The sequence below is a fragment of the Silurus meridionalis genome, chromosome 13, assembly GCF_014805685.1.
Source record: "Silurus meridionalis isolate SWU-2019-XX chromosome 13, ASM1480568v1, whole genome shotgun sequence".
Taxonomy (NCBI): Eukaryota; Metazoa; Chordata; class Actinopteri; order Siluriformes; family Siluridae; genus Silurus; species Silurus meridionalis.
In genome coordinates this window covers 18928559-18950276 of record NC_060896.1, presented here as the reverse complement: position 1 = coordinate 18950276, position 21718 = coordinate 18928559, and the positions used below count along the sequence as shown (strand labels likewise).

The 21718-nt window shown below is 38.8% G+C and overlaps 1 protein-coding gene across 7 annotated transcripts in view; it reads right to left on the bottom strand.

Annotated features, from left to right (window-relative positions):
- trip12 (thyroid hormone receptor interactor 12) overlaps positions 1–21718 on the bottom strand; it is a 48413-nt gene that overhangs the window by 4104 nt on the left and 22591 nt on the right. For all 7 annotated transcript variants that reach the window (XM_046864045.1, XM_046864049.1, XM_046864048.1 and 4 more), the window contains 30 exons: positions 21340–21426; positions 20927–21078; positions 19294–19329; positions 18682–18777; positions 18443–18535; positions 17222–17383; positions 16841–16909; positions 16526–16691; positions 16249–16366; positions 15188–15344; positions 12632–12785; positions 12122–12347; positions 11409–11527; positions 9760–9958; positions 9530–9630; positions 9056–9230; positions 8531–8672; positions 7882–8073; positions 6839–6990; positions 5534–5691; positions 5361–5434; positions 4929–5128; positions 4598–4725; positions 3643–3794; positions 3113–3255; positions 2507–2663; positions 2300–2398; positions 1613–1727; positions 1342–1496; positions 497–661 (listed from right to left, as the gene is read on the bottom strand). In XM_046864045.1, the coding sequence (XP_046720001.1) occupies positions 497–661; positions 1342–1496; positions 1613–1727; positions 2300–2398; positions 2507–2663; positions 3113–3255; positions 3643–3794; positions 4598–4725; positions 4929–5128; positions 5361–5434; positions 5534–5691; positions 6839–6990; positions 7882–8073; positions 8531–8672; positions 9056–9230; positions 9530–9630; positions 9760–9958; positions 11409–11527; positions 12122–12347; positions 12632–12785; positions 15188–15344; positions 16249–16366; positions 16526–16691; positions 16841–16909; positions 17222–17383; positions 18443–18535; positions 18682–18777; positions 19294–19329; positions 20927–21078; positions 21340–21426 (4142 nt within the window). The remainder of the gene's footprint in view (positions 1–496; positions 662–1341; positions 1497–1612; positions 1728–2299; positions 2399–2506; positions 2664–3112; positions 3256–3642; positions 3795–4597; positions 4726–4928; positions 5129–5360; positions 5435–5533; positions 5692–6838; positions 6991–7881; positions 8074–8530; positions 8673–9055; positions 9231–9529; positions 9631–9759; positions 9959–11408; positions 11528–12121; positions 12348–12631; positions 12786–15187; positions 15345–16248; positions 16367–16525; positions 16692–16840; positions 16910–17221; positions 17384–18442; positions 18536–18681; positions 18778–19293; positions 19330–20926; positions 21079–21339; positions 21427–21718) is intronic.

Here is a 21718-nt window from a genome sequence, read left to right as displayed (position 1 = left end):
GCAAAAACATTTTTCAGAAACTAATTTCTTTAGGGGGAAATAAATAATATTCTCTCTCTATATAAAAAAATATATATCAATTTCTCTTCCAAAAGTTTATATATATCAACTAACTGCCAACAAGCTGAACTTAGGCCTCTGATATGCATATTGGAGTTTCACACAACACCCATCTCCCTTATGACCTCCAAAGGTTTAGTAAAATATATTTATCAAGCATTTTGTAGTTTACCCTTCCACTTTATGGTTTACAAAGATTTTACCATGATTTTATTTTTGAAACGCTGATTATATCATAAATCCGGTTTTAATGTTCTTACCGGAAAGGCGGTCATTTTGAATGGTATATTTTGTAAAACCCTAACTTTTAATTAGCCCTATACATTCTTCACTGGCCTGAACACAGGAAGACCCATGTTCATACAAGTATAAAGACTGTACACAAAGAGAGAGAGAGAGTGTGTGTGTTTGTTTATTTGTATATGCACGTCCATACATAGGATTTGTCCTGCTCTAGTCTCTTCTTCTGCCTAATGATGTCCTCCAGGTGCTGGATGGATTTGGCCACACTGGGGTCGATGTTCACCAAGTCATGAGAGCCTATTGACGACTCATTTCTCAACATCCACTTGTAAAAGGGCAGACCCAGGGGCAGATCCAGCTGCATACACATAATTGTCAATCTTTATTAGTATAGAGTAAAAATCATTGTTAGACTTTCAGGCCTGTCGGCCAGAATCGGTAATCAAGCAGTACTCGAAGTGACCGCAGTAATTGGTCATGACAATACAAATTTGCGAATGAGCACTGTCCAAGCCAGTATCAAGTGGACCAATTAATGTGACTCTGTAATTATTTTAACATTTGTTTCAGTGGAATTAAGGTACAAACTGCAGTCCAGTCGGTTGCAAATATCTGATTGGTTACAGTGTGGGGGGGGGAGCCTCATTCCAAATGGTGAAAGAGGCCCTGAAGGCAGGTGCCATAATCTAATTAGAAGAGAATAATTTGGGGAATTTCAGTCTAACTGGTTTTTAGTTGCATAAAAGTCATTGTTTGATTAGCAGTGTGTGTCAGGGTTGAAACTGCTGTCTGAATAGTCCCAGTAGTTTCTGGGTCAGAAATTGCAGTTCTGCTAGCAAAATCTTTTTTTATTTATTTATTATAATTGTTTTAGCAAAAAATGCAGTGGAGCTTATAATCACTAGAGGGGGCTGAAATGTATCATGAGGACAGTGTTGTGACACAGACCCTTAATTAAATTGCCAAACTTTAATTGGACACTAATTTCCACAGGTGTGAAAGTGTTAGTGGGTTGACAACCAAAGTGAGACCTCTTACCAGTCTGAAGTCCATGATGGCTTTAGCCATGAGTTTTCCCAGGAAACGGAATTTTATCTTGATCTTGGCGACATGAGCAGGCTTAGTGCTGCGACCAAAAGGCACAGCAAAAAGGCCCCTAGAGCTGAACATGTACTTGGTGCCCTCCTGAGTCCCTGCAGACAGAAAGTAACCCAGAGCAGACAAAAGATTAAGATTGTGGAACAGAGTTTCAAAATAAATTCATGACCCAAACTAAGGTGGACTATACAGAGATAATGAGTGTAGTGACCTTTAGGGTTGGCAAGAGTGACCTCCTCTCCTCGCCACAAACCCAGATCAGCTCTTTGCAGCTCCTGAGACACAAGAGCATAGAACTCCAAGGTTGGACCAAGACCTGTCCCCACCTGCGAGAGAAAGAGATTGAGTGACATTTATCTGTCTCCAGTATCACTATAGCAAAGGATAAATTGTTTTTAAATGTAGCTAATTTGTAGATGTCCGTTCCGAATAATTACTTCCCCATCCAGCATGATTTTACATTTCTTCCCCATGATTCAAGTAAAACCACTTATCTTCAAATTGGGCCATCCATACGATGTCATCCAATTATATTAAATATTTGAGGGTTCTTAAAAACCATAATTGCGTGTTTTGAATAGTGTCTGGAATATTCTTTATCAGTCACTAGTTTAAAGTTTGTGCTTCCATTTTGCCCAGTTCTTATTCTCACTCTATACAAAAAAAAAAAAAAAAAAAACAACAGCACCACCACACATATGTAACAAGTAATCTGATGTCTTCCTTTCAAAATTCTTTACAATTATTACTTGTACCCAAATCACACAATATCCTCTGGAGAAACTTGTTCTTTCGTAAGTACTTTTATAGGTAGAGTTTTGTAATGTGAGAATGCCAGTTCAAGACATGGGGTAAACAGAATTATCTAGCTAGCCTGATGAGTAATTGAGGAGCTCACCTCGTTTTCATACTGAATCTCCAGCATGGCTCTGGAACTGCCCAGATCCTGCATCACTGACTCCGCCTGCTTTAACAGCTCATCTCTGTTTATCGTCCGCTATAAGCCCACAGAGACACAACCACAGTGGGAGAATAAATAATCGCATCATGTTTGTTATACTTCTAATTCAGCATTACGAGTGCAGAAATTTAGTAAGTCACACACCTTCTTCCTGTCCAGGCGGGGTGCTACGCGGCTGTCCTGAGAATCGGACTGGTTGATTTCAGGGTTGGTGTCAAGTAAACGCTGCATGGCGCGGTCACGATCGAACGCCGTGACATAGAACAACATCTGCCTCGTGTCAAATGGAAAAAAGAACGGACTGGGCAGAGACAGAACAAAAATATATTAGAAATACGTATATGAGGAACATGTAACAAGTGTAAAAGTGAGAATAAAATACTAAATAAATGTCTGAAAGCATGTGTCAGTCTGTATATGTATAAAATGGTTTAAACTGACTGTCGTAAATTAAAGATCAAACTGTTTCACTAAACACTGCGTGTACAGTGAGGGGAAATGAGTAAGAGGGACACTGGTAATCTTGGGGAATTGAAATTGGTTTGCCACGAGGCACAGGTCATAACTACAGTCTTGCAGAAACATGACTTCTTACCCATACATGCTGTGAAGTTATAACAATAGCAATTATGTGAATGTGTCCAAAAACATTTTTTGCCCCTTTAATTAAATTTAACAAGTTTTCCAATGAATATATGCACTGTCCAAATACTTATTTCTCCAAATCACAGTGTGTGTGCGTGTATGTACCAAGTCTTGCCCAGCTCAGTTAACCAGGGTGGAATATTTCCGGTCATGATCACAAGCGGATCCTGCAGCTGTCTGTTTGCTTTTGCGGTCAGTTTACTGTTGATGAACTCACTAGTGGGAATGATCTCCTTACACACAGCATTCTGAAACACAAAACACAAACAATCTTTTTAATGGCCATTCCAATACGTTTTACCTTGTTGTCTATATGCAACTTTGGATGGATGTGCACGATCATTTTCATGCTGGAAGACCCAGTTGTGAACAGGTTTTATATTTTTGAGAGGTTGTTTCAGTATTTCAAGGTAATTCACTAATGCTGGAATAAATCTGTCTGTTATTGTTTATATTCGAGGCTCAAACTGACAAATTTGACACAAAGTTGTGCAAACCAGATTTAAATATGTTTTAGGTGTATGTAAACTTTTGTCTTCAATTAAACTCCATTAGAAAATATGAAAGCAGCCATGCAGACGTTTTTAAAACAGAATGGAGACCCAAGACAGGTGTATGTACATGTATATACTCACATCATAGAGGTAGAACCAGTATCTGCTGATGGAGTGAAGAACCCTCAACAGCAAAATGACCTCCAGTGAGGGGTCATCAAATGTAATGCCCTCTGGGGGTTCAGATATGAGGTACGACTCCAACGGGTTACTGACACTTGGACAAACACCATCTGCAAAACACACAAATTTACAGAAGGAATGCTTTTGTCACAATTGTAAAAAAATTTCATGGATTCCAAATTAAATAAGAGGAGCATTTAAACCTGTAGCAATGCTTTGCAAAGAAATTAATGGAAGTCATTTTTTAAGGACAAGCAGCAGAACAGTCAAAACTATGAGTGGGAGTTCAATGTATTTTGGGTAACAAATGTGGATTAAACCAAATGAGCATGTTGCATTAAATGGTATTAACTGCACTATCTAATTAGAAGATTTTTCATAACTATATTAGAGACGCCAGAAAAACCTAGAAGAACATTTATCCTGAAGTTCCACAACAAATGGATCTACCCAGTCAAAGCTTATCATTACTACTTCCAGAGCTATATTCTTCTTTCTAAATTTGATCTAATTTTGAAACACTCCAAGTAGTCTTAGCCAGAGCCTCTGGTAGAACACGTCACATAGAATACATTTTGTGCAAATAAGCATATCCAAATAAGCTTTTGACATTTCTTTATCTTTCCAGCTACATATGCTACACCTGAGATATCAGTATTCTTGACCCCTTCTGCTCTTTGGACCTGATCTTTTCTGATGCCCTATTTCTGGCTGGTGATTCCCTTTTGAGTCTGGTTCCTCTCAAGTTTATTTATATAGTCTCATGAAGTGTTCCCCTGCCACCTTCACCTCTGGCTCCCTGACCAGAACTATGGTTATAAGCACTATACATATTAAATCGAAAGCTGAAAGGTGTTATGAGCTAAAAAAAATAAAATAAAATTATTACTACATTAGACTATCAACTATGTACCGTGCCACAGCTCGTCCAGTTTTTTAGCGTTACGTGGCGAGGTTTTAGTGGGAGCCGTTTGCGCTCGACCCCTCTTTCCTCCTACAGAGTCCTTACAGCCATCCTCATCCTCTCTGACCGGCTTATACCTGCACACAAACACACACAATGGTAAAAAGTGCTGATCCGTTTCTTCACCTTGAAAAAAAAGATATATATATATATAAAGATAATATTTAACTAAATAAATAGATGTTGGCACCCAGTTAATACCTTAAGCTTTTAAATGTATAAATACAGCCTTCTTTGCCTATTATAACAACAAGTTACACTAAATGGATCATGTACATACCATATTGTATGTGTTTTGGTCCAGATGCCAGCACGACCGAGAGGGTTGGCCTCATCATCAGTGCTCTCACGCTCCTCCTCTGGCTGCAGGCTGAACTGACGCACCGCCTGGTATACTGTCATGTTGTAGGGCAGGAGGTGATCAGCGATGTAGAACTGTAGCCGGTGGCGCACACTGCCTGAATTAAGGAATTGAGCAGCCTGTGCAAAAGTCAAAGGGAAGCACAGTCATCTACTTAATTCCCATAATACACTGCACTAATTGTGTGTCTATGTACTTTTAATTTCCAGTCTACTATTGGTATTGTATGTCAGGTTGCAGTATACATAGAATGGTCTGAACATGTATAAACTTTGATGTTTTGTAATTGCTGTGATATAGTAAATAGATTTCCAAAGGTCATGAAGTTATGAAATCAAAATGAACCCGTACAAGTGACTCGTCAATTTCATCATCTGATCCGTCATCGTCACTGTCTTCATCCTCCTCTCTGATTCGACCGTATCCTAATGAAAACATACAAGAAAGAAAAAAATCTTCGTAAGATCATTGTAGTTCAAAGAGAAATGAGTCACACACTTTCAACTTAACACACACGAACACACCTCTCACAACAAGGTATCTCTCAATGGCCTGTACAAGAGCAAGAGGGTCGATTTTGACAGGTCCCCCCTTCCACTGCTTGACATTGGTGCAGTCTGGGTGTCTCTGCAACTGGCACTTCAGCTGGTGTGTGTTAAAGAATTTCAGTGCTTGAGAACCTCTGGGGAAACACACACACAAACACAATTACGCAGGCTCGACTTAGAATTTAAAATACTAGACCCCCAAGCAGAAGCATAAATACACACTAGGGGTAATGCCATTATCTGTCTCGAATTCCCAAAAATGGCATTGCCTGTACCAACAGGGCTGCTGGGAAAAGAAGGCATTTCTCATTCACAATAAACAACAAATAGCTATTTCAATGTAAAGGGCATAAATATACACACTGTGGAACTATTCTGGAAAGCTTTTGGTCTACTGTGAATAATGACCAATTAAGCAAGAAAAGCTGTTATTCAAGCACACAACAGTAACCATAAGATTTCCCTGCCTTTTATATACCAAATAATTAGTTTGATGTTTTATTTTTTTCTTCAAAGCTCTACTTTGGTTGAGAAGGTTGCTAAAACATGGTACCCTTACACATTAGCATCAGCAAGCTGTACTTTAAAGTTGTGTGGCAGAAAGTTAGTCCCTGAATATTTCTGTTCAATGCATTTGCATACCTTCTTCTGGCTTTTATTTCAATATTTATATAAGAAATATAAATATTGAAATAAAAGCAATTACACTTACACTATGCAGATAAGCATGATGTGTTAAAGCCTTTCTTTCTTAACAGTTTGTGGACACCTGATCATAAGATTTATATGTGCCTTTTGAACAACATCTTCCACATATAGTGCCCATTTACTGTTATAATAATCTCCACTCTACTGGGAAAATATTCAACTAGATTTTGGAGTGCGTTTGTGGAGATTTGTGCTCATTCAGCTACAGGGGGCTTAGTAAAGTCAGGTACTGATGTAGGGTGAGGACACGTGGTGTGGTCAGTGTTCCAATTTATCATGTTTAAAAAGGGTTGAGGTCAGAGCTCTATAACAGACCACTCTATAAAGTATACATTTATTGAGTTTGCTTTGTGCACAGGGATTTTGTCATGCTGGAACAGATTTGGGTGTCTGACCGCATCCAAAGACATGCAGCATTAAAAATCTGGTGTCTCAATGCTTTTCTTCATATAGTGTACATTTGTTGCATTTTAATATTTATGTCAACATGGCTTAATTGCCTTTTTTTTGTATCCCATAGCTATGGGTGCAGTGCGTAATTAAAAGGAGATACGCTGGTTGAGAAAGTTGTACCTGCTGCCGTTGCCATTACCACTGGGAAAGTCATGCACTTTAACAGGAAACTGCTCCATCTGACTCAGGCAACTGTTCATTTTGTGCACAAGCGACAACAGTGGCCCATTCTCTGTTGGCTCCAACCGGCACAGTGGCTCCTGGCCTGGAACCTGCGCGCGCACACACACAAACATTAGCATGCACAGACTATAAAAAAACACCTTATTTACACATACCTGGCATTTTAAAAGGCACACTGTACATTGCTGATTGAATATTTGCATGGTTTTAGTAGATCACGTAGTAGTAAAGCGAAGAAAACCTCATACAGATAAGTAGTTAATAGTCATTGAAACGCATTGCAAGTACTTTTTACATTGTCCAACTGTCTAGTTTTATTGCCTGCACCCAGTGTGGCCTTCAATTTCTGTTCTTATCTAATAGGAGAAGAACCCAATTACTCTTCAGCTCATCAGCCTCAAAGGTTTGGGTCATCTGAGATGCTTAGCTGTTCAGCAAGTCCTGTCTTACAGCCAAACTCTAAACCGGTCACCATTCTCCGCCTGACCTCTCTCAAGAAGGCATTGCCATTAACAGCACAGCTACTCACTGGTTCTTATACACACCAACTTATGAAAGTGTAAAAATTGATGTGAAATTCCCAAGAAATCAGCGGTTCTGAAATATTCAAACCGGCCCATTTAACGACCCATTGCAGTGGTCAAAATCACAGATTACATTTTCCCCATGATGCTTTGCTGTAATTGAAACTGTTGTACTCTATCTGCATGACTGGTTTGTGTAAACATTTTCCCTCTGTATTAATCCTTATCTTGTTGACGAATGGGAAAGCACATGGTAGAAAGCGGAAAATCAGTTTTAAGCTGGACAGTTTGACATTTGAATGTACTTTACAAGTCCTAAAGTTATAAAAGACGTCTGAAATAATCTAATGACAACGGCACAGCTTAACACAAATTTACTCGTCCTGTCTGTGAGGCATTGAAATGATGGATGAGGTAATGAGTCACCTGTAGACACCAGATGGTGCTATTACTTACAGGACTGCCATAAAAAACATGCAGGAATCTTTTGATCCTCTCGTTCCTACTGACGATGTCTCTCTCGGTGTTGGAAGTTAAATAGAGCAGCAGCTGCTTTACAAGTCCACTGTGCTGAATCTCAAATGAGGACACATCCGACTCTGACACAATGCTGCAGATCTCCACTAAACACTCCACACTGCCGTCCACCTGAAAACATGCAGAAATTATATATTCAGATCATTGATTACCATTCGATCCTCAGGAATATTTGAACACTTCGTAAATAGACTACTGCAGCGTATTTTAGTGGAAATTAAATAATGACCTTTATACGATATTGGTTGCAAAATCCTACTTGTGCTTATGTATTATGATTTTAGCAAGCAAAAGCTTTAAATTTTGATGAGAATTGATGCTCCTGTGCTGAATAAAGCTTTTATTTAATGGATGGTAAAAATACATTGTTTAAAGCTCATGCTCCTGCAAGCAATGCTTTGATTTTTTTATCTTACTGACTAGCTATTCAAGATATATATGCAATTGCTATGCCAACCAACAATCAATTTTAATTAGTTTGAATTTAAATCCTATTCATTATGTAATTTCAACTCCCTTGTATTGTAGTAGACCTCATTGTATGTGTAGCAGTGTGTGTGTTTTGTACCTGCAGGCTGAGCTGCTCTGTAGCAGTACACAGTCTCTGCAGAACGTTCAGTGCTGGGTTGCTGCCATCCACGTTCTCTGAATTGAAGTATCGTTCCACAAACTTACTGGCCTGCTCCTTTATCCATGCCTTAATCTTGTCCCTGGAAAACACACACACACACACACGCACACACACACTTTAGACTTGAGGATAAACTTTACACTCAATTTACCTCTAGGCTTTAAAAATGCCACATATCAGAATACCTAAATTGTATAAAATATTTAGTGCATTATAAACAGAGTGACAAAGTGCACTATGTATGGTGTAGTAGCCATTAGCCATCACACATCCGTGAAGTGCACATATGTACAGAGCTCATTTCCAATAAACAGTGTATACAGTTTATAATAAAATGAGTATAAAGGTGCATTAATCTTAGCCTTTGTACACAAACTACCTAAACTTTAAAAATTCTGCAGACTAAGTATGCCAGCTAAAGAATTATCATTAAATAATTCAAATGGAGGAGTGTGTACTGACCTGTTATTAGAAACGGAGTCCTTGTTAACAGTGCGTGCGAGGCCACTGACCCCAGCTGTGCGGGATGGCTCAGAGTTAGTGCTATTGTTTTGAGCACCAAGTTTTCCCCAGGTTTTGGGGTTAAGACTTGCCAGGAAAGACGATTTGGGAGACGCAGTGGTGGTAGGACTCTTAGCTAGAAAGAAAAATATACGCATTATGCAAAAATACATTTTGCACAGAATAGCATTCTACACTAGCAGACCTTTATTTATTTATTTGTTTGTTTATTTATTTTTGCCCCAGACAGAATATATTGAACAGTTATTAAGGGCTCCTTCAAAAGAACTAAGAAAAGAAAAAAAAAAAAAAACTATTGAAATAAAATGGAAAGTGTTTTTGAAGTGAGCAATCACATCATATACAAAAGATCATTAAAAAAGCAAAACACAGCAGTTATCAGTGGTATGTAAATAGCGTGTGTGTGTGTCTCACCCTGGTTGTCCACTTTGTCATCATCTCTGGGTGGAGAATATTTGGGACGCCGTGGTACTCTGCGAGGAAGGCGCTTTCTCTTCAGAACATCACTGAGACGACTGTAAAACACACATTGTTATCTCTTGTACTGAGAGTAAAAAGTCATGTAACCCTTGGACTGATTGATTTGTGTCTAAAATAAAAAAATAAATAAAATAATAAAAACTATATGTATGTTATGTATGTACCCCTGTGGGCTGAGGTCTAGAGAGTCCTCCATGTTGTTATGGAAACTCGGTGAACCCAAATCTGGTGCAACGGAGGCGGCAGGTGTGGTTGTCGTGGTGATAGTGGTAGTCGATGCAGTGATGCCGCTCGTGCACGCTTTGGGTGGACTGGGGAGGAACGACTCACTCTCGGCCAAGTTCTTCACCTGGTGCATCACACCTGCACACAAAAACAAATAACGTAGTTTAGCAGCTAGTTGCAACATCTTTATAAGTCCTTTATACCTTTCCTATTAGTATGGCCCATCCCCACATATAGAACAGCCTTCTAAACAATGGCAGAGACATTTAAAAAACTTCATTTTACTCATATCATACCTGGATTAATAATAAAGGCTGCCTTTCAAACTACTGTCCACTATCATTACTAGTGGCGAATGAATGAAGCCACATGGTGATTTTTGCATGCAAGAGTAGGCGCTGCATAGAGAGTGCTATATTATATAAAATTTCTTAATGATATAATTAGCTTTAATAATAAATATGAATATATTAATTATTAAAGCTAATTATATCATTACTGTATATATTATTATATATACAGTAAAACCCCATTGTACGAGCAACCTATAGTACGAGCAAACGGAGATACGAGCGACCTTACTCGCAAAATTTGACCCTATTTCACGAGCAAATTTCGAAGGCACGAGCAAACCCACACTGCCGGTTCTCCGTTTTCGGCAACGGGTCGCATCAGTCGCTTAGTTGATCAAGTCAAGAAGCTTTTATTGATGACGTATCACTCGGTCGCTCTCGTTGTTCAGTGCAGCAAAAACGTAACTTTTTTTTGTTTTATATTTTTATTTCACTACAAATCTTGAAAAATGTCTCCCAAGAAAATCAGTGATGGTGCCGTGAAAACGAAAGTAAATAGAATTACCATGAAAACCGAGGAGTTTATAAACGTGGTGCGCATCTCACACTCGCAATCAACAACTACCACATGAGTCAGTGTTAAATTAGGTTTACATTACGGTAATTCGCGGTGTATTTGTTTGTTAAAATAGGCTACAAATACCTTTTAAGTGCAGAAATAAGCGATCGAATGAGATTTCGGAATGGATTAAATCGCTTTTACATTAATTCTTATGGGGAAAATCAGTTCGAATTATGGTAGTATAATGCTCTTCTAATAAGCTACAAGTCTCTTGAAAAGTAATGCTCATTTGTGTGTATGGTGCAAAACAAAAAATTTTCAGAAAGCGTACGACTCCCGTCGGTCACCCTGTGGAATGTTATTATCATAAAGTGTGTATAAATTAATCAGTGCGCGTGAAGACATTTGCCACGTGTTTAATATCAATGTAATACGCGTATTGGAAATATATTGGATTACTTCAGTTATTTCAATACAAATCTCTTGACATAGTTTTGTTGCAAACATTTATATCAAATGGTATTTTAGAAATGTAAATGTGTCACAGTAAGACAGATTTTCCTGTAATAACTATGATGAGGCATATAAATCCTGAACAGCTCTCTAATGTACTGAACGGAATGAGCATGGGCTTAAAGATTTCACTGCGACAAATAGGCGCCTATTACTTCATACAAAACTCAAATGCTTCTTCTGCAAACTGAAGTTAAAGGGACTCTGTGAACATCTTTACCTTCTCTCCTGAAGTACACACTGAACACATCAGGGAGTTTCTGCATAAGGATCTCTGCCATCTGCAGAGAGCCGACCACAATCTTCAGGTCCTGACTGGACAGCATGGAGGCTATGTGACTGCGGATGCACAAACATTTACATAAGCCCGCACTGTATCACATAACATACAGTAAGTGTGACAATTCTCTATAACCCGGGGTCACTGTTTTTATCTTTGCACAAGACAAAACTTCAAGGAATTTACCCTGAACAACCTGCACATTATTTCTGAACATTATTTCTGAACTAAACTCTAGGAATGTGCATTCCACATTTAAAGTTAAAACTGAGCTGATGTTTCTGTATTAACCCATACTGTCGAAACAACAACTTTATCCGTGTTAATATCACAGTGCGCCATTATGAAACTTGATAACTCAAGTCTGTTGAACAGCCAAGCAATATTTTAAAACGGTGGGCTTCATTTATCTTTCAGTCAAGTTCTCTGCAAACATTTCGCACCAGATTTACAAAAGCTTTGTAAACACATTAATCCCAACCCCTATGTGCATATGCTTATCAGATATGCATACACACACACACACACACACACACACACACACACACACACACACACACACACACACACACACACACACACACACACACACACACACACACACACACACACACACACACACACAGGTAAGCTGATGTGCGCCAGGCACTGACCTGGAGACAGCGTGGTTGCGCAGCACATCCTTGAGCAGCTCGGAGTCAGAGAAATAGATGATGCGCAGGATGGCTCTGAGGCACTTGTGTCTAACAGCGGGGCCGGCTGAGGAGCTGTACACCTCGTACAGCACGCCAAACAGAGTCTTAATAAAGCAGCGAGCTAGCTCCGCCTCCTCCCGCATCAGCTCTGCACGTGCATCCTCACCGCGTACCTCCACATGACCTGCAATTGAAGGAAAGAAAGAAAAAAAAGTCAAACAGCTTTTATGTAACAAAAAAATCAGTTTGTTAGTCTTTCAGGAAATTGCAATTACTATAATGTTAACTATGAATATAAACAGAAAGCAAGGTTACAGGGCCCTCTTCTGGCTCTAAGATGAATTGCAACAAAAAACACTTGGGGTTGAAAAGATGCAAACATCACCTTCATAACCAGAAAGAGCTAACGTAATATTCCTCAATAGGACGCGCAGAACCGTGTGTATGTGCAAGTGTGTGAGATAGTACCAGTGTTAGGGTTGATCAGGGGGTTGGGTTTCCTCTGGATTCCCCGTGCAGTTCCTGTGTCCTCGTTGATCTGCTGCATAGAGTTGAAGTCGATGGTGTAAACTCGGCCGAGTGTTGAGAGGCTGATCTCATCCTCACCGTTCTGATGGGCCGTCTGACACACACACACACACACACACACACACACACACACACACACACACACACACACACACACACACACACACACACACACACACACACACACACACAGAGAGAGAGAGAGAGAGAGAGAACAATGTGTTTCTGTTAGCAAATTCTTCAGAGCAGTAAGGATATAATGTCAAACAAGCATACATGGCCATGAGATGTGTATGTTGTACATATTTTTCATCACAGGAACTTAATCATTTGTGTATTAAATAAATGTGTCCCATTATTCAAGTCTGCATAAGAATGTTCAATAAGTTATGCTGACAATAAAAGCACAATCTGCCCTCCTCATTAAATGAAATAAAAAAAAAAAAAGGCAAAGAAATAAACCAAACAAATTTATTTTTAAGTTGTTTTCCTACTGACCACAAAGGAAACGAAGCTGGATGGTGAAGCAGATACACCATTATAAACACACACTCAAACTGTTTGGAAGTGATCTAACTTTGTTAGAACCAAGTTGAATGACCTGAAGAATGCTTATAAACTACTTAGCCAGACAATATACAACCCTGCCATTACCACTGTGCCAGGAACCGGCCTAGAGGAAGCAATTATGTGGTATGGCAAATATGTTGGTAAAAGAAAAAAAATAAAATAAAAATAACACAGGGTATGCTTGGGCCGATGTACTGGAAGTTTACACAAAACTTCCAGTCATTTTTCTAGGTATACTGAACCATGCATACATCGCATTAGGTTGGCATGCGAGCATTTTAAATGGTTCGTCCAAACAAGCAGCTTTGTCAAAACTGATCATATAGAATTAGAATCCAATTTTATCCAATACATTATTATACAAATAATATTGTATTTGTAGCAGCCTGAAAAAAGCCCAAACCAGTCAAATGTTTATATTTTCTTCTATAAAAATAAAACATAGAATTGCATATTTAAATGCAACTGTTTCTCTTATGCATGGAGTAGAAATAAGGTTTAAACATTTTAATCTCTTGTTCACACAAAATAAATAAGATCTATATTTGAAGTTTTGCATCTGGATAAAAATTGCTTATGTTGGTTAAAGATTCAGCATACAACGCTATGACAGTTGGAACAAAGCCTAACATTCGCTATGTGAGAAAAGCACACATGACTAGCAAGGCTTTGGGCAGACATATGCTATATAAGGACAAAAGGTTTGAGACACCTGATTTCCCCAGCCAGATGTGATTCCAAAAGATCCCCAAACTGCAGCCACAACTTTAGAGGCACAATTGCTAAAAATGGACACAGAGGTACTGAATTCTCCCTGAAATGTACCTGGTTCAGCACGACAAAGCACAAAGCAGCTCCATTAAGATATGGTTTGTCAATGTCTGAGCAAAAAAAATTAAGTGACCTCTACAAGGTCCTGATCTCAAACCCTTTGAACACTAGGTGAACTGGAGCACTGACTACTCAACCCCTCTCACCTGACATCAGTGCCTAACCACATTAATGATCTTGTTGCTGAATGTGAGCAAAGGAATGTTTTAGGGCTGCAACAACTAATCGATAAAATCGATAATAATCAATAAATAAATTTGACAACGAATGGCGTTATAGATTTGTTTAGCTCCTCAAGTTTCGGTCTAGTGTGACGGCAAGATAACAGGCTGCGCAAATCAGCTCACTCCCGACATAGTGTTTGTTCACACTGGTTAATTGAATCCTCACTAAATCTAAATGGAGCAAGTAACAGCAGTAGTAAATGATTACATTTTCACTCACTGTTGTGGTTTTCAGCAAATGATTATGCACTTGTACACCAATGCATATTTTTTTTTCTTGGTTTTTTGTTGTTTTGCCTGTCATGCCCGTTAGCTTGCTGTATTAAATTCTCTTTTTATAACATTTGTCTACAACAACTTATGTTTTCAATTGGCGTATATGATTTAATTATTAAACAAAATTTAATTAATTATATATTCACAAAAACAAAAAAACCTATGTATTATTTTGAAACAAAAATTGTATAAACAATGTTGTATTATATTTTATACCCCTTAGCCTTCAGCGCCATGCCAGCATGACCCATTTTTTGGAGGTGTTAATGTTTGACAACAGATTAAATAAAAAGAGACAAGAGTAACCATGACTACCTATAAATCATTCTAAAGGTCTAGTCGATTTTAGATCACTGTTTTTCAATGGAAACCGTATAACGAATGTATTTGCTGAATGTGTGTAGTACACACAAACATGCATAATAAAAACAATAACAATCATCCAATTAATTAATTATCAAAATAATTGTTAGTTGCAGCCCTAAAATGTTCAAAACGCACCTATGAATCCGACGGTCGGGTGGCCATTTGGCAACATATTTTAGTGTGTTGTTTTACCTGTGTTTTCTATATAATAAAAGCAGCACACCATTACCTCAATAATACGACTGTCTATGCGGTTGTAAGGATGCCACAGGCCTCGGTCGTCCCTCCATTGCCACACCGCGGCCTCTGTAGTGTGTGCGCTGCCCTTCTTCAACATGGCATCTACAGCAAAAATGCCCTCTCTGGGGAGGCATGGCATCAGCTCACTAAAACACACACACACACACACACACACACACACACGTTAGAGTGTTACTGGAGAAGTCCATTTGCTGTGAGCTTTCACATAAAAGTACATGGACAGATGCAATTTGCTTCAATTTATACATTGATAATACATTCAATAATTTTTAAACATATATGGTGTATAAAAAAGTATTTTTTTTCTGGTTATGTGATTCTTTCCCAAACCGTTAGAACAAAGCTATAGGTACACGATTGTATAGAGTGTTTTTGGATCTGGTAGCATTCATTGCAATGGGAGGCCCAAACCTGTTCAAGCCTGACCATGCCCTTGGACAAAAAGCCATCTCTATGAACATGGGTAGGAGTAAAATATATTGAATAGCCTGCTTTAGAGCTCTAACCTCAACCCTACTGAACACCTTTGGGATGAATTGGAATGCTGAATACACCCCGGGCCTTCTCACCTAACCCTACATCAGTACCTGACTTTACTAATGCCATAGAGACTGAATGGGCACAAATCTCCACATTCCAAAATCTAGTACACTTTCCCAGAAGAATGGAGGATATTTTAACAGCAAATAACTAAAGTGCAATGGTATGTTTAAAAAGCACATATGAATCTTATGATCAGGTATTCACAAACTTTTATATAGTTGTAAAGTGTAACGCTTTTAACAATGGGCATTGTCCCAAAGCGGAAACCTTTAGTGGATTAAATGCACCCAAACTAAGAAACAAATCGAATATGGACGATCAGAAAGAAAAGAAAATCCTGCAAGCAAAACTCTCATTTGTTTTGCAATTTGTTTAACCCAAAGACTTTAAAAAGAAAAAAACAATAAAGACTGCCGTTTCAAGATTGATTCAAAATGCAGGCAACCACATCCAAACACAAGTCGCATATCTATAAACCGTAGGTACCAGATGAGGGAGGTGAGCTCATATAGTTCCTGGGGGCTTCTGGGAACGAGGTCGATTTGCTCTTGGCAGCTTCCGTTGGATGCTCCACAAAGCAGGAAACGCAGTGTCTCTGCAATATCTTTACACACACACACACACACACACACACACACACACACACACACACACACACACACACACACACACACACACACACACACATTAGTCCAATTGTCAGCTCTGTAGCTAATTTATGAAGGTATTAGTGTTTTGTGTTGAGAGTGAGAGAAAGTCCTACTCTGCTTCATCAGCTGCACAGCAAGGTTGGGGCAGTTGGAGCACATGAGCGAGAACATGCGCACCACCATGATGAACATGCCTGAACTCAGCACCGGCGGAGTCACCACCAGAAGCTGCTGGATGTTCGTTAGCAGGTCACGTGATGCCACCTGCTGCAATAAATTCTACATGTGGCAAAGGTCAAATGTTAGCACAGTGAAAAGAAAAAAAAAAAAAAAAAGGCAAGATGGGTTATGTGGAAGCTCTTCTGCATGCTTGATCACATTAGGTAGTGTACAGCAATTTAGCACTTTGACCTTTAAGAAAAATGTACCTCTTCATGCTGAAAATTGTCGACCAGCCGGGCAAAACAGAGGCACGTGCTTTCCACTGACTTTTTATCCTATGGTAAAAGGAGTAATGGAGAATTATTATTAGTCTGCCTACATAGGGATCATGTTTAAAAAGATTTTTTTTATATAATTTGCACATTCAGGTTATCCTAGTGTAATGAACACACACGATTGAAACAGATCGCAAACTAAAAACTATTTCTCTGATACTGGAACTATTTACTACATATATACTGAACTAAATAAACAAACACTTAATGACAAGCAATTTAGCCATATAAGCATGCTACGCAAGCTGCTTTACACATGGAACTTTATCTTCTGAGCACCCTGATGCTCCACCATAAACATGGTATTTGTACCTGATGTGTAAGTCTCTGAGTGAGTAGAGGCAATGAGTCGGCTACAAAGTGAAACTCGTCAGGTGTGATGCTCTGGCAGCAGTTAGCCGCGATGGCTAGCGCGTTCCTCTGCGCGTTAATACTGAAAAACTCCAGATACAGCAAACAGTCGGCCAACCCGCCCTGTGGAGAGAGAGAGAGAGAGAGAGAGAGAGAGAGAGAGAGAGAGAGAGAATCACAGAGTGAGCATAACTTGCAGTGTGTTCGGAAAAAACTAAATTCCTAGTCTACGTTGTGCTTCGACCCCTAGTGCGTTCAACCATGACTAAATCCGGGCTCACATTAGACTTTCAGCACACAAACTTTTTCTGATAACCCTTTTCTAAAATGCCATAATCCAGTTCCTGCCCAATGTTGTACAAAATGTGTATGCAGCAGCATTGCAAACCAACAACATAAAACTAATCATATGATTAGAGTTTCTTCATCTTAAATTTTTATTTTTTATACACTGTGACGTAGCAATCTCCCATCACTCATTTCTACCTGATAAGAGTTTGCATTTCTGGTGTCACGTATTGAATGGAAGTCAATGGAACGAAAAGTGTCATGGCAGCTTAAGGAAACAGCACAGAGAACCTTAGATATGATGTCATGACTGTCACCTATACCAATCAGGTAAAACATTATGACCGTCTAATATTGGGTTGGTCCCCCTTTGCTGGCAAAACAGTCATGACCCATCAAGCATTAACTTCTCCAGCAATTCAAACTACAGTTGCTCGTCTGTTGGATCGGACCACACGGGCCAGCCTTCACTCTCCATGCGCATCAGTGAGCCTTGGCCACCCGTGATCCTGTCGCTGGTTCACCACTGTTCACAGATACTGACCACTACAGACGAGAATCACCCCACCAGAGCTGCAGTTTTGGAGATGTATTGGCCCAGCTGCCATCACAATTTGGCCCCTTTTTCAAACTCGCTCGAATCTTTACGCTTGCCCATTTTTCCTGCTTCTAACACCCCAACTTTAGAATGTTATTTTATACTTGCTGCATAATATACCCCTTCCACTAACAGATGCCATGATGAAGAGATAATCAGTGTATTCGCTCACCACTCAGAATGTTATAATGTTTTAATGCCCAGTCGGTGCATATATGACAACAGATTAAGTGGCCAAAATCACTACCAACAGTAACGACTACTATCAGTTGACGTAGTGTGTGTTGTGTACTCACGGCCTGGAGGATGGCCTTGCTGTGTCTCCTTGAGAGCATCTCCAACGCAGTGAGAGCCTGTTCGGCTACATCGATAAACTGGATCACCTGAAGCTACACAGGGAGAATAGACAAAAGAAATGAGACCTCATCCAATTTGGTCTGGTAACCAGCTTCATGCCTACTGAAGGTATTTCACGCATTGCTTACAAGATCATATTATATTGCATATATAATGCAGTAATTCAGTAGGTGCTCACCTTTTCCAGGAAGACAGGAATGGCATCTACAACTACAGCTGAAGAGCGTGGCAGAGCCTCCATCATGTAGGTAAGAGCACGAGATGCATGATTCATCTAAAATACAAACAGGTTTACTTCAAATATAAAACACACTAAGCGAGATATAAAGCAAATTACATGGCAGATAAGAATTCAGTATTAAATTTGCCATTTGCGTTACAGCACTGAGCTCTTCCAGGGGAACAGCACAGAAGGGCTAGCCTTTTCTCCCCATGTGCATCAGTGAGACTTGGATGTCTTTGGTTCATGATTTGCCCTTCATCCTCAAAAAGACCTGTTTGTTTTGGAAATGCTTTAACCCAGACATCACAATTTGGACCTTGTAAAAATCACCTCAAGTCCTTACACTTGCAATTTTTCCCGCTCCGAAAACTCCAGAAACTGACCAAATATTCAATTCACCTGTCTGTGGTGTTTAAATATTATGGCTTTTTGGTTGAAATGTACAAAGCTAATATCTAAGCTAGCCTGTTTTACAGTAATAAGCTGTTACTGGAGTGCATTAAATGTAATGAATTACCAGTAAAAAAACAAATTACCAAAGTGAATAAAGCACTGGCTCATACTCACAATATCAAAGTTATGCTCCATTTGTAACAGCGTGATCTGTAGGGAGAGAACAGCAACACACACATTTTGAATTAGATTTAAAAGGATGCTAAATAAAAAAGATCCACATAACTACTATTTTTACCATTTACAAGAGTGAAGCATAACGGATGAGATTTTATTATAAACTTTTATAGAAGGAATCTTAAGTGACAATGATTTCTAAGAGTCAATTTTCCTCATAACCATAGATTTGGTTGACCAACAAATAAAAACTATATTTGCTTGTGAACTGCTGTAGTATTAAATTTAGTGGTGTGCAGAGCAGGGGTTATAACAGCATCGTAACATCCTAACAATACAGTGCGTTGTGGTTTTTATGGATCTTAAGTTATTTTCCGTACACGTGATTGCAAAACATTTTACCTCACAAAGCTTTTTTTTGCATACTATGGGAAATAAATATAAAAAATGTTATGAGATTTCTACATGGGAGAAAAGTGACAGAAGTGGCAGGATATAAAATTCTAACTAGCAAGATATCCTGCTATGTCAAATAAAAACCCTGTTATCTCAATGGAATTACATTTGTGCCAAAAGTCTTGAATGTAACAAAAAAAAAAAACAAGGTTAAGAAGAAATATACAAAAGGATATTCCAGGCAATTGTCTAAAGTAATTGCAATTTGTATTTGCAATTGCGTTTTCCATATGTGGACGCGTAAATTGTGACGCAAACCGATCGCAAAATCTTGCGTTAATGTTTTGCGCTTTCTTGAACGCACAGTGACTGCCAAATTTTAAACGAAAAAGCAAAATCCATGTGCTAATGTATTTTCTGTGCCTTACAAGTTATGACCATGTTAAATAGCGATATTAATTACCCACGTTTGATTTTTCACATTTGGTGAGTCAAATATGTAGCCTGCCAAAACTCGAATGAAATAGCTATTCATTTTGCAATGGAATTTCTGATGCCTTGCACTGTCAATCAAGTGTCAGGGGTGAAACTATATTATAGCTATTTAAAAAATGGACTTTGTTTTTCCATTTGAAATTTGCCAATCACTGTGCGTTCGCAAAAAGGCAAACGGTAAAGCAAGCTTTGCATTTGAATGTCACAATTTATGCGTCCACATATGGAAAACGCAATTGCAACTACAATTTGCAATTCCGTTTAAATATTGCCCGAAATATCCTTCCATAAAAATCAATCAGAAACTGAAAACACTGCACTCTGTGGCAAAAAAATTACTTAGTACACAAATACACAGCATTCTGTGTTAACACTTCCAAAATTCATTTCGGCCATTAAAAGATATCCTAGGTGGTGGAACTTAAACTACTTTCACTACGCTACGGAGATCTGGATCATTAGCTCCAAGCAGTAGTTTAATTTTTTTGTTGTTTTTAAGTAAACAAAAAATGCTGTAAATTTAACCATTTTAAATACCTGCCACAGAGTTCATTGTTTTTAAAATTGTGCAATTCTGTTTCGTATAGTTTTGTGAAGTGTCGAGCAATACTTTAGGCACAAATCAAATATACATTTCTTCTGCTTGCCATTCAACTTTGAATGTAGTCAGCCCTGTGCTAACTTCAGACTAGCGGTAGGCAGCTGAATGAAATGGCGCACAGTTGAAAGACATACTGACCAAAGCAGGTACAACACTCTTCACAGGAAATCCTCCCAGTGTCTCCTCATTCCCCATCACCAACAGCTGGCACATTTCTATGGCTGCCTGCAGCTGCTGAGACTCGTCCCCTGTTGCCTGAAGACCCTGCAGCAGCTGCTGAGCCTTCGAACCTGATAAATTACATAATTTATTTTTATAATAATATGCAAACAACTGAAAACAACACTGGTCTTCTAAACTGGACCTAAAAGATCTAATCTGGCACAACAATACATTCCATAAAAACAGATAAACATATATAATTTTTGCTGTTTCTTTTACTTATTCTGAGGTTTTTATTTTGAATACACTATATTTAGCCTTTAAGTCTGCATCTATATTTAGTCTTTGAAGGGATTCCCACTATCTGTAAACAACAGAAGGTCGCTTACTTGCTCCAGTGCCAATGGTACGATGGAACAGCTGAGACATACGAGGTCCAAAGAGATGAGGGGGCAGACCACGTGCCTCCAGCAGAGCTGGAAACAATAAACACACTTTACTAAAAAAAAAAAAGGCTGCAGCACAGGAAGAATACACAATATAAAGAATCTATATAGTAAATAACAACAACACACTAAAGCATGATGCATCTGGTGGGTCTAACAGATGCCCTCTCTCTTCGTACACTTGTCTGAATTAATGCTTTTCAAACGGTTTAGTACAAGATTTCATTTACGGACCAAGTGTTATTTACTCCCATATGTTATTACTGAGGTAAAGAGAAAACAGACACGGCACAATAAGATGCACAATGCCTGAGAACTGCGA